Below are 18,142 nucleotides of genomic sequence, written 5' to 3' on the forward strand. Positions count from 1 at the left end.
CAGTCGATGATGAATCAATACAAGGGGGTACATCATTAATTCTAGAAACATCTGGTGTGAGAGTTTCTATGGTGTTTGGCAATGTAAATTCCATCTGATAACAAAAAACAAGGATGCAAGAAAAATATATAGTTTATATAGGCTGGGATCAAGACAGCTTGTATACAAAATTAATCATTTTAGGATGGATTTATATAGATATTATTCCTTCCTGGGCTTTTATATAGTTTCCTTTGCGGTAATTTTATCAATAATGCATACAACACCTAAAATTTTGCTGTTTAATTACTTCAATTTTTTAGAAGTGGAAGAATATATATTTAAAATATTTTGTATATAATATGTAAAATATTATTATTTATATTTCATAAAATCAGAATTATAAAGAAACATAAAGGCAATATTAGATTTTAAAATCTCTTCTATCCACGTGAATTAAACAAGAAGAATATTAAGCATTAAAAAAATATGAAAGCATAAAAAAAAAGTTATTTCTGCTTTACTAAAATATCTTTAATCCCCTTCTTTAAACTAAATAGAACTTCTAACTCTTTCCTTTCTCTCTTCTTAATTTCCTCCTCTAAACAGGTAAAAAAGACACAAATAAATCCTAAAAAAAACCAAGTAAATCTATCTATATTAATATTGATAAAAAAAATAAAAAAAAATACAAGTATAGTCTCTATAAGCTGCATTGCACTTTTTTTTCCCCTAAAGTACTTACTAAGTGTAATTGCATTTTTAGCTAGAATTCAGATTTGAAACCATATACCACTGTTCAAGCTGAAATAATATGACACTATTTAATCTACTGTTAGGGTAAAATAAAGTAAAAAAAAAAAAGGTTATTAATTTTGGTTACTTAAATTCCCAAATAATACATGCAATAGAAACCCCAAGAATTTGTCTAAATATAAGAGTCATTAATGGAGACCTTACACCAAAGCACTGCTGACCCAATTTTTGCGTGTACAAAACATAAAAAGCTATGCAGTTTGTTCCTCGTATATAAACTTGTTTAATGTCAGCAACATTTTTGGTCAGCGCTTTTCAATCTCCCCACAGGGGAGGGGGTGAGATTTCTCCTTAAATACTCATTCCTTCCCTCCTCTCATTCTCTCAATTTATGGAAAAACAAGCTGAATGCGCCGTCGCCAACATCCCAAACATAACAACAATAAAACCTCTTCACCATGAAAAGCGGAAGAGCGGTGCAAAGCGGTTTCACAGGGTGGCATTCATCATAACGCGAGGGCGTTCCGCAAAACCAAAAAAGCTTCCTGTACACGATGACGGGTCCAAGGGCTTTTGGAGGAGGCTTGTGGGGTCCATGAGACCGTTGCACCTTCAAAGCACCCGATCCCCACGCGCCACCCCCGTGCAGTCCCCGTCGGCGGCGGCGGAGGAGCCCTACTCGTCGTCCCCACCGAGTAGCCGTTACGCTTCGGCGGAAGGGTTGAACGAGCTTGTCAAGAGCGAGGAGGAGAAGGAGAGCAGAGAAGAAGACGGTGATGGGGATGAGATGATTGATTCAAAGGCTGAGGAATTCATTGCTCAGTTCTACCAACAAATGAGGTTGCAGCGTTTCGATTCCATGGATCGTGATTACATCGAGCGAAGTAATAGGTCGTTGGGCTCGTGATTCATCACTCTTGTCATACTCATAAGGATTGAAAACTGCTTTTAAGCGCTTTTGAAATTTTCAAAAAAATTTAGCTTATTACTCTTGGTCCTCTTGGATATATAAAACACCCACAAAATTTAGCGCAAAGTTTATTAAAAGACCATGTCAATTAAACGGTGATTAAAAATTGTAATTTAAAAAATTTAAAACCTATGATACCTATGAGGCTCAATCTCGTATATACAAATCCATGTCTCTTACTTGAAGGACCCGAACCCAATCCTAACATTTTACTTGCCTTAGACGACGAACAATGAATTAGGACATAATTTCATTAAAAAAAATTGTATGTCTTATTACTTTAAGACATAATATAATTGAATTTTATAAATTAAAAAAAATTAATGTCTTTTTTTCTTTAATCAACTCTTATATTATCCTTTATTATCAACAAAATATTTGTTTTACTTGTCGATTTCGCTGTCTTATCCGTCACCTATAAAATAAGATACAAAAATCATTTTTAAAAGTATATTTTAGAAAGTGAATGTTGTTTGTTTTAAATGCGGTTTTTTATTTTCAAAACATGTGTTTTTACGTTTTTTTTTTTATAAAGAAATTATCATGGTTGAAAAGTTTTTGGGCCTTCCCAATTAAGGGCCCTAGGCCTTGCACTTCTAAACAGGATTTAAGGTCACGTATGATTACTGGTTACTTGAAAAGTCTTTAAAACACTTTCCTATCTACATTATATTTCACTAGAAAATATAAGACTAAACTATATCAGACCTGTGCCCATTGAAATTCACTTATTTCATACCATTATGTTCCAAATATTTATTCATGATGTATACTGAGTTAATCATCCATACATTATCAGTATAAAATTTTTTACACTAATAATCAATCATATCTTTTAAATTATTTTATTTTATTTTTAATTCATTAAATAAACAAATGATATGATACTAATAAAATATATGATTGGTTGTCAGTATAAAACAACTTTACACTAATAAGATATAAGGTTAATTTGCCTTAGTTGACCAAAATGAGACCAGACGCAGATTTACAGTTTAATGATGATACAAACAGGTTCAAGGAGACAGTCCCGGAAGTGAGGACAAAATTCATCCCTGTTGCTTTTGCAATATATTTCTTTGTATATTTGTTTAAAGAAAGTACAAGCGATCTCCGTTGAGTTCAACATAAATATTTGACTTTCATAAAATAAACTTAAATAGTATAAAATGGTTATACAAGTTCATTATAAGAGTATTATTCTTGAGCTTACATAAACTATAGCAGAATCCCAAAATATCATATAACTTAATATACTACTATTAAGACATCTTTAATGTTTATATTTTAAGTGATTTTCTTATCTTATTTTATGGGCCAATAATGTTATATGGATTTAAGAACTTTACACAAGAAGGTTAGTGAAGATATGACTTTTCCTTTCTCCACAAATTCTATTCTTTATATGACATATCCTAACATATCTTGTAAGATATTTAAGATTATCTAATATATTCTAACATATTTTGTGATATATTTGGTATATTTGTATTGGTGTATTAGATCAATTATTAAGATAAATTTGTAAATAGATTCTTGAAGATTTTCAAGACAGATTCTTAGAGATTCTTATAACGTATTTTGAGGTATCATTCATGTGTGTGTAAGTATATATATATATATATATATATATATATATATATATATATATATATATATATATATATATATATATATATTCACATATTTGTGAAGAAATAAACAATAGAACAAGTTTGTTTTTTTTTAAATTAGAGTTCTTTATTGCATCCAAGGTCAGGTTAAGGCTTTGAGAATGAATGTTCAAAATGGTGGAGTAGACTCTAATATAACCTACCCAAGAAGAGATAATTCTGAGTTGATTGGGCTAATTGCAAAACAATTGTAGATGTTGATGGATATTTTGAAAGGTCAACAAATAAATTGTAATAAGAAGATGAGAGACGAGTGCAACACTACCGAATGGATTATTGATACCAGAGCTTCAAACTACATGACCAGAAACTTAAACAATATGTATGATTTGCACAAAGTTGCCCAATAAGACTCCCTAATGGACAACACACAACTAGGCATGACAATTGAACTCACACTCGTAGGTACCTGTCCAACCCCGATTTGATTTTGAGGGGAAAAATATACTTTGACCTGATACGAATTTTCTTTAACTTGAGAAATTGAGTTCAAGTACGGGTTCGAGTATGTAACTTCTCGCATGCATACCCAACTTGTTGTATTTTTATAGCATTATATATACACATATATAAATATAAATATAAAAATTAAAGTTAAATTTTTAATTTTTATAAATATTTAAAATATAAATTACGGGGGCAAGTATTGGAAGAGGAAAACCTACTCCATTGCCATCCCTACACACAACAAAAACAAAAAAAAGGAGTTGTTGTGTTGGATGGAGGCTTGAAAATCACTAACGTTCTTTATGTTCCTAAATTGCAATGCAATTTGATATCAATTTCTCAGTTAATGGATGAATTGGATTGTGTTGTTCAATTCACTAATAAATTATGTGTTATGTAGGATTGCATTTCAAGAATGTTGATTGGTGCAAGTGAACACGTGGATGGACTATTATTTGGGGGGATTTTGAAGAGTGAAGGCTTATAAGATTGAGGGAATGAGTTTCATAGACTTGTGGTACAAACGAATGAGACACCCTTCAATGAACATTACTTAGTTAATTCCTGGATCTAGTAGACATAAAGACAATATGTTATTAAATAAAGCATGTGATATTTGTTTTAGAGAAAAGCAAATTAGAGAGAAATTTCCATTGAGTGAACATAAAGCTAGTGGTACATTTGAGTTAATCTATTGTGTTTTATGGGGACCATATAAGACCCCTTCAACATGTGGTGCTTTCTATTTCTTGACAATTGTTGATGATTATTCACGTGTCATTTGGATATTTTTGTTGATTGATAAAAAATAAGGTATCACAAAAACTTCAAAAAAAATTGCCTTAGTTGAGAGGCAATTTCATAAACAAGTAAAAATATTTTGAAGGGATAACAAGACTAAGTTCACATGCATGAGAAAATATTTTCTTTATCATGAATGATTTTTCAAACATCTTGCATTGCAACTCCCCAACAAAATGAAAGTAGAAAGGAAACATAAACATATTTTGAATGTGACACGAGCACTATAATTCCAAGAAAATCTTCCCATTGAATTTTGGGGAAAATGTATTTTGGTTGCAGGTTATCTAATCAACCAAACTCCCTCCACGGTGTTGAATGGAAAGACTCCTTACGAGATATTGCGTGGACAAAAAACCATGTGTGAACATTTGAGGGCGTTTGGATCATTGTGTTATTCACATCATCATCAAGGAAGAAAAGGAGATAAAGATTTGCAAGTCAGAGTAGAAAGTGTGTTTTTATTGGGTATTCATATGGTAAGAAGGGTTGGAAGTTGTTTGATTTGGAGACACGAGTTCTTTGTCTCTTAAGATTTCAAATTCTTTGAGTCAATGTACCTTTTTGCTAGTGACAATGCACTCAAAGAACAAAGTAACCATAATGTTAGGAATTTTAATGAATATTTAGAAAAGGTAACTTCTGAGGAGCCTTGGACAAGATTCTATGGGAAGTGTAACCTTAGTGGATGACAAAAGGGTGCACCAAATGATTAACTTATTGAACAATAGGGTAGAGGACACATAGTAAAACAACCATTTGTGACTCACACTACTAAAAGAATGAGCTCATCCAACCATTCATCCTCCTCAATAGTATGCTTAGATGATCTTTATCACATGTCACACTATGTGAGTTGTGACAATTTTTCTCTAGCACATCATGTTTTTCTTGTCTCTATTTCACAAGAAAAGGAACCATTTTCTTATGCTAAAGCATTAAAGGACAATAGGTGTAGGGAAGCCATGATAAACAAGATACGGGCTATTGAAAATAATAGAACCTGGGCATTGACACATTTACCCCTTGGGAAGAAAATGCTTAGTTGTAAATGGGTCTATAATAAAGAATAAATCTAATGGGAGAATAGAAAGGTTTAAAGAGTGATTAGTTATTTTTGGTAATCATTAGGTGGAAGGGATTGATTACACTGAGACATTTGCTCCTGTTGTCAAAATGGTGACTATGCGTACAATGTTAGTGATAGTGGGTGCAAAGGACTAGGAATTACATGAAATGGATGTTCATAATGCATTCTTGCATGTGGAACTTGAAGAGGTCGTTTATATGAAGTCACCACTCGACTTCACTGTTCATGACCCTAGGATGGTCTGTCAACTCAAGAAGTCTCTCTATGGGCTTAAGCAGGCTCCTCGATGTTGGTTTGCAAAGTTGTCTATTGGCTACTACATTAAAGAAGTATGAGTTGAAACAATCACTTTCTGACTAATCTCTTTTTGTTTTGCTTAAACAACACTTATTCCTTGTAGTTTTGGTTTATGTGGACGACCTTACATATCATTTTCAGAAATGATCATGCAACTATTAACCTCCTCAAGGATTATTTGTATACTTGTTTCCATATGAAAGACCTAGGAAAACTTAAATATTTCCTAGGTGTTGAAGTGGCTTGCTCTTCTAGTGAAATTTTTCTTTATCAACAAAAATGTGTTTTGAATATCATAAGAGAAACAAAACTTTTAGGAGCAAAACCAACAAGTACTCCCATGAAGTAGAATCATCATTTAGGTCTTGTTACGAGATTATAATTATTTCATCCTAATCAATGTAGATGATTAGTGGGACTCCTTATCTACCTTTGTTTTATTATACCAGAATTGTCTTATTGTGTCCACATATTATTTTAGTTAATGCAACAACCTAGAGGAGAGCATTGGGAATAGTTGTGTTGTGAGAAATTCACTACTTAAGGGGGAATATAGGGTAAAATGTGCTCTTGAGTAGAAATTATGATTTGTAATTGACTACATGGTGTGATTTGGATTAGGGAAGTTGTCCCCTTACTCTCAAGTCCCTCACAGGATGACTTATTCAGTTGGGTAACTCTCTTGTTTCTTGGAAAACAAAGAAGCAACCCATAGTTTCGCACTCATCCACTAAGGTTGAATATCGTTCCCTGACAGCCATTGTCTACGAGATGAAATGGTTAAAGGAAATTCTTTTCGACCTTGGTATTTCACATACTCAACCTATACGTGTTCATTGTGATAGTCAAGTTGTTTTCTACATTTCCAAAAATCCAATTTTCATGAACATACTAAACATATAGATAGTGATGGTCATTTTGGTTGAGATGAGATTCTAAAAGGCAACATTAGACCTACTTACGTCTGTACCACTATGCAATTGGATGATTCAATCTCGTATCCAACAAATATTGGTTGAGTAATAGTGATGTGACAAACAAATAACAACCATATCCATGATGAATAACGAACAATTATTATTTTTTGATGAAATTGATTAAGGGATCTACAATTTTTGGTGTTATGTAAATTTTTTAGTTTTAGGAATTTGTTCTTTGATTTCGGATTTTATTTTTTATTTTGCTATGAATATTGGATTTTTTATTGTTTATTTTATTTCTTGAATTTTTGTTATTGCAGTGTGAAACAAAGTAAAATTTATTAAGTATACATGAAAATAGTCTTGCTAACAAGTACTCTAAAAGTATTTGTTAAAAAAAATCAATATGTAAAATTTATTTATTAAGAATTATAATAAATTTAGGAGAATTACCACGGTATTCATATAAATTGAGTTGTTTTGATACATTCAATTTTTAAACCAACATATGAAATGATGTGTATTTTTTTTTCTTTTCACTTTTGAATAATTTAAGTCAATTTATTCTTTCTTATCATTAAATATTGGTCTAAATATTTCAAATCATTTTATAGAAATTAAAATAAGAGTGAAAAAACACAATAAAATTATTGATAACTTATACACAAGTGTTAAAAATCTCAATTCTTCATGGTTCATAAGATCATCAAAATATACCCTTACTAAAAGGATAAACTTCATAAAACCTTTGTTTATTCCGTATACACACTTGCATGTGCGTACACATACACACATCTCTTAAGATCTCTCTTTCCAACTACACTTTTTTCATATACAAAATTCAAATTCAAAGCCTTATTAAAAAAAATAATCCAATGTCACTCATACCAATAACTTTTATATATATATATATATATATATATATATATATATATATATATATATATAAAACAATTCCAAAACCTTTTAAATTTATAAAAGTACAGTAGGATTTGTCTGATATTTGAAAAAATGTGCAAATACATTCTTACCATAAAAATGTTCCACTTTATTTTTAACCTATCTCGTAAGATATTAGTCAGCATTTTCCTATAAAAAAAAACTTTAAATTAGTAAAATTATTTATACATTCAAAACTTTAATAATAAATACATGGATTTATATTACGTTTGGTTGAACTGCTGTACAAATACAAACATATAGGTTGTTTGTATTGCAATTTCGTTTAACATAACTAAAAACAATACTGCACTTACTTTAATATAACACTACACGATAGTTTTTTTTTTTTTTTTTTTATATTGGAAAGATGAAAAAATTGATTCAACATCGTTGAATGGTTACACACTGTTAATATGTTTCGATATTGAACTCTAAAATTATAGAAAATTATTGAAAAAAATTAAAGTAACTATTTATTATTATTTTTTTGTCTTCAACGTACTTTTATAATAATTAATTTTGGATAAAATCAAAATCTAATCAAAACACACTTAGATTGAGAGGACATTAACAATACATCCAAATACTTTTTAAAAGTAGATGGAATTTTAGAAATGAGAACAACATTTTACATCAAAATTAGGATTAAGAAGAAAAAAAAAAATCTAACGGCTCTAATTTCACGGGCATCCCTTAGTAGAAGTAACAAGATAATCACAATCCTCTATCGATGCAAACTTTTTTTCAGTCCGGAAGAATATTAACTTTAAAGTGATTGGAGTAAAAGAAAAAAGAATCGAGAAAAGCAAAAGGAAAATAAAAGAACCTTTGCGAGGAGTGAAATCAGAACAGCCAGATATTGACATGTCAGCATTTGACGTGGCATGGTTACACTACTAGTAGCCATGGGCGATCTGAGAGCACTTTTTCTTGATCCACCGAAGCCCTTTCCGGAGCGTAGCCTTAACCTTCCCTTCCACGCCGTAAACCTTGTACTTGGCTATCCTTTTCTTCCGCTTCGTTTCTGGATCGCTTATTCTCCATGGCTTTTCACTCGCCCTCGTTGAGTCCGGCGACCGAGTCCCACTCCAACCGTGGCTTTTGCCACTCACCACCTCCATCCTCCGCCCGTGACTCTCCATGCCTGCCGCGGAGGAAAAAAAAAACAGCGTCTAGTGCCTTTTATTTTTGAAGCTGTGTTAGGGTTTAGAAATTTCGAGAATCGAGAAAGACTCAACTTAAAGGGTATATTGGGAAGTGCAGTGGCGAGGAATGTGCAATGTTCTGATCTTTGAAAAGTGGCCTTTGCGCTCGGAATCTGGGATGGTACTTTCCACGATTAAAGAAACTATGAACCCTCTCTTTTTTAAAAACTTTTTTTCGGTTTATTCAAATTTAAGAGAGAGACAATGAAAATGAAAATGACCGCTTATGGATGCTGCAGTGTTTTGATACTTGGGTTGCAGTAAAACCAACGACTTTGTCCATTTTGGTGTGTGAGTCTCATGATTCGTTTCGTTTTACATACGACGTCACTTCTGCTGTCCACCACATTTCCTGGAATCCCAATGAAATTATTTTCCTCAGGAAAATATGTTATCACTACAATGATTCAGTTAAAAGCTTTGATTCTTATTGATCGAGTCTAGAGTTAATATAATAATCTATAAAAGTGAGAGATTATACCTGACCAAATAAGTCTAGCTTACTAATCACTTAATTAGGTTATTTTAATGTTTGATACATGTTATTTCCTGACTTCAACGTGAAGGACCTGACAAATGATGAATACTACCAAATTATTCTGAAAACACTTTTGGATTGTTATCAGAGAATACAACATGTATCATGTATGTGGCTGGGATGCGTGCATTTTTCGTTGTCTGTTATGTCTTCTTGATGTCCTTTTAATTGTTTTAGATGGTGCACAAAGTTCATACACTCTTTAGGCCCGAATCAAATGAGTAATTTATAATTGTGCGTCAATAAAATTAAAACTTAAGCCTATCTAAAACTCCATAATACTATAAGTGGGTTAATTATATAGTATTGAAAAAAAAATTATTATTTAAAATTTAATCTAATTGACAAGGAAGCAAAGTGGTTGTGTCTGGTAGTGGAAAATTTATAAATGAGATTATAATTTGAGATGGACATCAACTTCCCTCTCTGAAGTAGGCGGTACATTAGATGAAACATAAAGGTGGAAAGGAAAGAAAATGGATTGCAGAGTAACAGGAGAGGTGTTAGAAGCAGAAGAAGAGAGTAGTCCTACTGATGTAATTGCATTTGCATGGGAGCGTCTATGGTATTGGTGAGTGTGGATTTGGAAACGCCTTGCTCTCTGACGCTCTTTCTTGTGAGCATTCTGGTGGCCCCCTAAGGCTTGAGAGTTAGCGAATACTCGCTTGCAGTAGTGGCATCTGAATTTTCTGTCCTCTCCCACATCTGCAAATTCCTCTTGCTCTGTTAGTGGGAAACCAAATAGTTTCGGTGCCGAAGACATGTATGCTTCTTTTCTCTATCCATCTACCTCGTCCTGCCACATATATATACACACATTAACTGTGTCCCAATCCTTCATTTAATTGCCCTATTGTCTTTTCGCTATTGCGGACTTATCTTCTATTCCTATCCAAAACAAAATTAAAATACCATTTCATACTCGTGTGCATATTTTATAACCCTTTAACATACTCATGTCAATTATACAACTAGACAATATCATGAATGATATAAAACAAAGAATAAAAGATGGACTTCAATTTTTATGCAATAAATTTAAACCAAAACAAGTTAAAGACAAATGTTAATGTAACACATTCTTTTAAATATATTTTGTATTGTTGATTGAAATTTATTTTTTAAATTTTGATAAGTCTCACTCCTTATTTTTTTTAATATATTATTTTGAATTTTTTTTGGTATATATATTATATTCTCACTTCTTATTTAATAACTATTTTTTTTAATTTTATAGTTTTAATAAATTTTAACCAATAATAAAAATATATTAGAAGGAGTATGGTAAAGAGAGTATTGCAGATAATCTTCATTGTTAAAAAAGTACATTATTCATCTGGAGAGCTCGTCTTACTTGTTAAATTTGTATAAAAATCTCAAGTATATCTTTTTAATTTTTGGTATATTTTAAGAAAGAGGTCATTTTTTAAAAACATATTTTGAAGAAACATTTAAAAAAAACTATTTTTTTTACTACTAAGGTTAGCCTAGTGGTTGGGATAGTTAGAAGCATGAGGACTTAGGTTCAATCCTCACTGCAATCATCTTTTTAATCTTTCCTATCTTTAAAAAAAAAAAACTTATTTTTTGAATATGGGAATCCAACAACCACTATAATTTATTTATTTGAAAATTAAAATCAAAGAAAGAATTGTATAAGGTTAATTTGAATGGCTCGCTAGAAAAGTACTATCAAAATTTTTGATGTTATATTATTTAATAAACTTGATATTTGGGTAAAAAAAATAAACTTGATAATTAATATACGAATAATAATGTACCAGCCTGATGTAAAATTTTTCACATTAATATTCTTACAACATTATTGCTAGTAATTAAATTCAATTTGTATTATTTACTTTTTCAAAATAATTATCAAAATAAAGGTATGAATTAATTATAGATTACAATTTTCAAAAAAAATTATCAAATGATATAAATATCAAAATTTAGATCGGCATCAAATTAACTTCCTTTACAATGTAGAGGTATTGAACGAATTATTTCAAAAATCAGAATAATATATACTGTGTAGATGAAGAAATAATATACGTGCTCATGTTTCTACATTTCCTATCAAAACGACACGTGAGAAATGGCTTGAATATGCAGTTAATGAATCACAATTTGGTTCATGTATCAAAAACAAAATAAAAGGGAGCAGGAGAGCGATCGTGCAATACAGTAGTACTACAGGGAACAGGCCACGCCCGACCATTGAACGTGTGAAAGTGAAAAAAAAGTTACTATGCCCACCTCACAACTCTTTCATTTCTTCTTTCTCATTCATCTCATTATTTATATCCACTTGTCTAGATCTAGATCCTCCACTTCCCCTTCTTAAATTTACTTCACTTCATTAAAGAATTTTTTTTTTAAATTAATACATAGGCACGCATGTGGTTATAGAAAATATACATGTGTATAAATATTGATTTTCAATACATTAATGATTAAAATTAATTTTTTTTATAGAAAAAGCTGTATATAAATATTTTCATGTCCTGCCTTTAAAAGTCAAATTTTAATAAATTAAGATTATAAATATTTAATATTACATTAAAGATAAATATATTCATATTCGGTTAAAGTTATTGAAAAAATCGTAAATTTTATGTGACTTATTCCAGAAAATATTCCATGATGTTGAGGTTTTGTTTTCTGGCATTAGTTGTTGATAAGCCTCAGATGTGGTTGATGAAGCGGCCCTTTACCTCAGATGTTTATGGCAAAAGTATATATGTAGTTATACTATTGCATGCTTTTATCTATCCGTTTCCTTTTTATCCAAATGAAAATCATAATTCATGGCATTGATTCAAAGGACGCAATGCACTCCCATTACATGACCGCAACCGCACTGAATGGACTAGGCGTGGCAAAATGGTTGAATCTGATGTGTGGTAAACCCACGTTTCTCTGAATAGTTGTGGTGAATACATGAATTGCCACGGTTCAATGTATGCGATTATGACATATATCTTCCCTACAAGAATCAAGTTGACATGTTTATGAGGGGCTATGATTAGATATGAGCAAACATCCTTCTCCGTCGTATTATATAGGTTTATGTTTTATATGAGACAATCCCGCTTGTGATGTGATGGATCTTTTGGCTCATTCATAGCCATAGGGCGTGGAAAATGGAAATGCCAAGCCAAGATAAGGGTTTAACTAGCTTAAATTGACAACTAGATTCTCTAAAATAGTAAGAATAATAATGTAAATAATCATAATCGTTGAAAAAATCATTATTTAATACTTGAGTACATTTATAATTTGTCATATATACATATATAACATTTTCAGTTTTTTTTTAATAATTGAGATTATTTATTTTGTTCTTAAGAGTGAGATTTTTATTTAATATAATATTTATATTAAATTTATTTATCTTAAAATATATGCAATTTAAAATATATTTTAATTGCATGTGTATATTTCTTTAATTATATCATTTAACTATATATATAATATAAGATTAGTATATTGTGTCAATAAGTCAAGTAAATTCGCAATGTAATTTAAATGTTGTTAAATTGGATTTGAATGCACAAAATTGGCTCTATCAAAATTTTGGATCAAGTAAAGAGAAGAATAAACTCATTATAACTTGTGGCATGAGCATCATATATCTCCAATAATTAATCAATGGCTAAACAAAGAAAGCTTAATATATAATATTACCCAAAAAAAGCAAGCTTAATATTAATTTATATTCAGGATAAACACTTTAAAATATGGTATTTTTAAATTAACGAAAGTAATTTATTAATATTTCTATATTGTATTTTCCTTTTCTTTTAAAATTTTAAATATAAATTAATTATTAAATTATTGTAATGAATTTTATGTATCATTTTCTTTAAATTAAACTAAATAGTGAAGTGTAATTAAGCTTTTCACTAAAGTAAACACATAGATATACAAAGAGACTCTCGTGAGAATACTCAATTATTGTGAGAAATTATAAATATATATTATTAGATTAGATCAAATTGAATGATTGAGAGGAAAAGGAAAATATTCATGACTTTTTTTGAAGTAATCATGTAATTATAAACTAATTTATAATCTTGATATATATATGTTATATAATGATGAAAGAGTGTATACCGCGACGGCAAAAGAAATGATATTATTTGTTGATAAAGCAAAGAAATAAATACAGTTTTTTAATTGAAAGAGATAAAGATACGATAAGATAATGATGTTTTTAAAAATATTTAACTACACCTAATAAACTAATCACTTATCAATAATTATAATTTTATTTTTAAAGTATTATTTATAAATGCGAATATTTTAGTTAACTAACGTGTATAGCACGAGTCTCTAAATTGAAGTAGAAAGAATCGCACTAACTTAAAACACACTACGTAATAATAATAATAATGATAATAATAATAATAATATTATTATTATTATTAATAAAACCTATGTATATATATATATATATATATATATATATATATATAATTGAAAGATATTAGGATATTAAAGGTGTATAGATATGACACACGGACGAATTAATTATGTTTTGGGTTATGAAAACAAATGAGTAATATACAATCGACAACTAATCAAACATGTATTATTTTTAAATTCGTGTAAATAGAAGATTATTTATTGAGAGATTAATTTATAAATAAATATTAATATATTTTGAAAAAATTAATAATTAATTTTTAACTGGATTTTCTTGAATATATTAAAAAAAAAATAAGTGAGTAATGTAGTTGCACTCACCTTTGGACGAACCAAAAAAAAAGTTGCACTCACCTTTCATGGAGTTTGTTTAGATAATGCACGCGTCTTCTTTAATTTTTAAAAATGATTCACTTCTTTTTAAAATAATGTTATTAATTAAAATAGGAGAAAAAAAATAAAAATTAATTTATATTTTTGCCAATCAAATATGTATTTATTCTTTAATTTTGAATTACATATAATATTTTATTTTTTATAAAATTTTCATCGTTTTAAAATTTTAAAACAAATTTTTTTAATCAACTCTTAAAAATTATTTTTTGAAATTGATATATTTTTCAAATCATAAAATACATAATATTTATGATATAATTTGAGAATTAAAATTAATCAAGAGATTAAATTTTATTTAATTATTAATATTTATATACATAATTTATTCTCCCTAAATAATGTATAAATTATGTTATTTTATATAAAAAAAATTATATGTATCATTTAAATAAATAAATAAAGGAAGATAGTGTTTACTTAAATGATTTGATGTACTTGGCAAGTCCGTAGTGTTTCGAAACATGGACACGTGTTTCATATGCTTACTAGGTATATATCGAAAAGAAGACGAAAATGATGTCGGCCACTAGAACGCGCGTGTCCTTTGTTCGCATTGTTCGGTCCTAAATTGGGGTCGATCGGTTGATGACAGTGTCTTCCATGGCCCTGCTTGCTTAGTAGTAAGATGTGTGACAAACCTTTCAAAGTCTGGTAGGGTATCTCTTTAACGATTTAATTGTTCATGAGATTTGTCTATATTTAAATTTTCACTTTATGGAAATGGTCCCGCTTCTCCCTACCCCTTAATTTGAATCATTTCAGTAGACAGCGTTCGTATAAATCCATGTGAAGTTTCTGTTTCTTATATGTACTTCCCTACTTTAGCAAGGGAATTAATTTCAGAATTCAGACGCATTTCAAGAACCTAGATACTTAGTTCAGTCCCCCCAAGGCCCCAACACCACTCTCTATTCTAATGCTGTCAAATCCCGCCTTCCCTCCACGTTAATTTGGATTCCCGCAGATACACCAAATCATTCAAAATTCACTCACACCTACATTCCTTCATTCATATTACCTTCATGCTCCTATCAATTCTATATAAATACAGATAATCATTATAACCATATATGCATATTTTTATTTTCTCACCGTACACACACACGCTTATAATTAATATAAATATATTAATTATCAAGACAGAATTTTAATTCTTATTAAAAATAGCATCTAAAATATTGCATTTAAATTATGTCTTACATTACTTCTTGTTTTATAAAGTTTTGTATCTAACTAATAAGATTCGCTAATATAGACCAGAGTGCAGGAGATAATTGTGTTTCTATATTTCTTTAAAGATATTTTTTTAAAGAAAAAAGATGTAAAGCAAAACTGTATACGGTTAAGGAGTGGTAGTACGTTTTCGGTTTACTGGTCACTTGCAAATTCACGTTCAACAGAAGAGATAAAAAAAACTTGTTTTATATTTTAGTGTTTTGAAAATAGTGAATTCATGTTTGAAGTGCTGGTAAAAGATTCCAAAACACACTAGTATTAGTTGGGTAAGTTAATTGTGCAATTTTTATTTAATAAAACCTAATAGTATGAGAAATTTGTGTGAAAGGTAGAAGTGTTTAAAAGAAATCGGAAAAGAAAGGTAATTATCAAAATATCTATTGCTTTTATTATATGCATATATAATAATATTGTAAATTTTTTGAGTTAGTACTTTTAAAAATTTTATGAAATAAGATTAAAAATATAAATAACTAAAAAATTGCATTTTAACAAAATAATTGTATAAATAGCAGTTCGAATAACATACCTAACTTGTAATCTATGTTTTAGAGGTAGAATGTCATTAACTTAATTCTTATTCTCCCACACCCCTCTTTTTTCCTTACAATGAATGATTACAACTTTTTTAAAATTAAAATAGTTATTTCTCCCGGATAATGGCCATATACCTCTTCTCTTTCGTTTGCTAACAAAAAAGTATTCCTTGAATGTGTGAACATGTCAGTATGCTTTGCACAGGCAATGAAATACATATGTACAGCACCAAGTACAGCAAATGGCCCACTCCTTTTTCCTTCTTTTGCGTTTTACTTTTCGACAATTTTCACAAAATCTTCGTTTTAATCATGGGTTGTCGTCTTGCTGAAAAACTGAACCCAAACCTAATAATGTATGCATTTGAGATTGACATGTCTCTTTCCGCTCTCTCTTATTCAGAATTAATAATTAATAATCCATTTTCAATCTTTTTCAACGTCAATTTATATGTATATCCATGGTTCATGGCCAGTATTTTCTTCAAATAATCAATGCACGTGTTTGGTATTTATTTTCTAACGTTATTTTGTTTTCTCTCTCTATGTGAATTTTATAGACTTTTTTTTATTGAAATAATACCTTAATTTTTTTTTACCTAAATAGTAACTGTGCAAATTTATTTACACCATTAGTATTGTTTACTGTTCACATTCAGAATGGGACGTTCCGATATCAGAATGGGTCGTTCTAGATGTAAAAATAACATATAATGAATAGATCAGAATGGGCCGTTCCGGATTCAGAACGACCCGTTTCGAATTCAAATTTAACACATGAAAACTGGACCAGAATGGGCCGTTTTGAATCCGGAACGGACCGTTCTGGCCACTTCTGATGGGCTGACATATGGAACAATAGATGTGAGCACACATTGTTGGGTCATCTAATGCAAGGCCCATTGTTTCAAACACGAGAATACATGAAATGGTACATGACCAATTCTATCTATTTCCTATCTCTGTCATGACTACTACAAGATCCAAGGACCTATCTATACAGATTTTATGACTTTTTATTATTTCCCTTTACAATGCAATCTCTTTACCAACTGGAATTCGCTAATGAACCTGGTAGTTCTTCAGCAGCATTTCAACAACCAGTGTTTGATGATGAACCAAATCCTTTTGAGCAACAACCTCTACGGCGTAATCCAGACCGTAACAGACGTCGCCCTCGTTGTGGAATTGGATACAATTACGGAGATTAAAAAACTTATATAATTCACTCTATCTTAATGTTATCGTTTTTTACTTTTAATGCACTATGTCTCTTTATCAATATAATATGAATTTTAATGTTATGCATTTTTACTTTTAATGCACTATGTCGCGTATAAACTATTATAATTATATATTATTTGGACATGTCTTCCTAGTGCGATGTGCAGGTTATCTAGGCTTGTCATTATTAGCCAATAATCTTCATGTCGGAGCTTGCATTGTAGTAGTCGTGACACATATAGAAAATAGATGGAATTGGCCTTATACCATTCCATGTATTCTCGTGTGTGAAATAATGGACCTTGTATTGGATGATCCATCAATGTGTGTTCACGTCTATTGTTTCATATGTCGGTCCATTAGAAGTGGGCAGAACGGGTTGTTCCAGATTCAGAACGACCCGTTCTAGTCCCACTTTTCATGTGTTAAATTTGAATTCGGAACGGTCCGTTCTGAATCTGAAACGACCTGTTCTGATCCATTCGTCATGTGTTATTTTTACACCTGGAATGACTCGTTCTGATATCAGAACAGCCCATTCTGAACGTGAACAATAAACAGTACTAGTGGTGTAAATAAATTTGCACAATTACTATTTAGGTAAATTTTTTTAAAAAAGTATCATTTCAGCAAAAAATGGAAGTTAATATTTTTTGCTTCAAGGTAAACGTGAAAATTCACGTTACAACTCGAATGCAAACACA

The 18,142-nt window shown here is 30.2% G+C and overlaps 1 protein-coding gene across 1 annotated transcript; it reads left to right on the top strand.

Moving 5' to 3' along the window:
- Positions 1 to 1,017: 1,017 nt before the first annotated feature.
- LOC109814724 (cotton fiber protein) lies at positions 1,018 to 1,720 on the top strand. The gene has a single exon (XM_020379220.3). It carries the CDS (start codon positions 1,127 to 1,129, stop codon positions 1,640 to 1,642), a length of 516 nt encoding a protein of 171 aa, XP_020234809.2. The 5' UTR covers positions 1,018 to 1,126; the 3' UTR covers positions 1,643 to 1,720.
- Positions 1,721 to 18,142: the final 16,422 nt, after the last annotated feature.

This window comes from Cajanus cajan, chromosome 6, assembly GCF_000230855.2.
Source record: "Cajanus cajan strain Asha chromosome 6, NIPB_CcT2T_4, whole genome shotgun sequence".
NCBI lineage: Eukaryota > Viridiplantae > Streptophyta > Magnoliopsida > Fabales > Fabaceae > Cajanus > Cajanus cajan.

What these genes read in the sequence shown, in the direction of transcription:
- LOC109814724 (XM_020379220.3), top strand. Translation starts at nt 1,127, where the DNA reads ATGGAAAAACAAGCTGAATGCGCCGTCGCCAACATCCCAAACATAACA.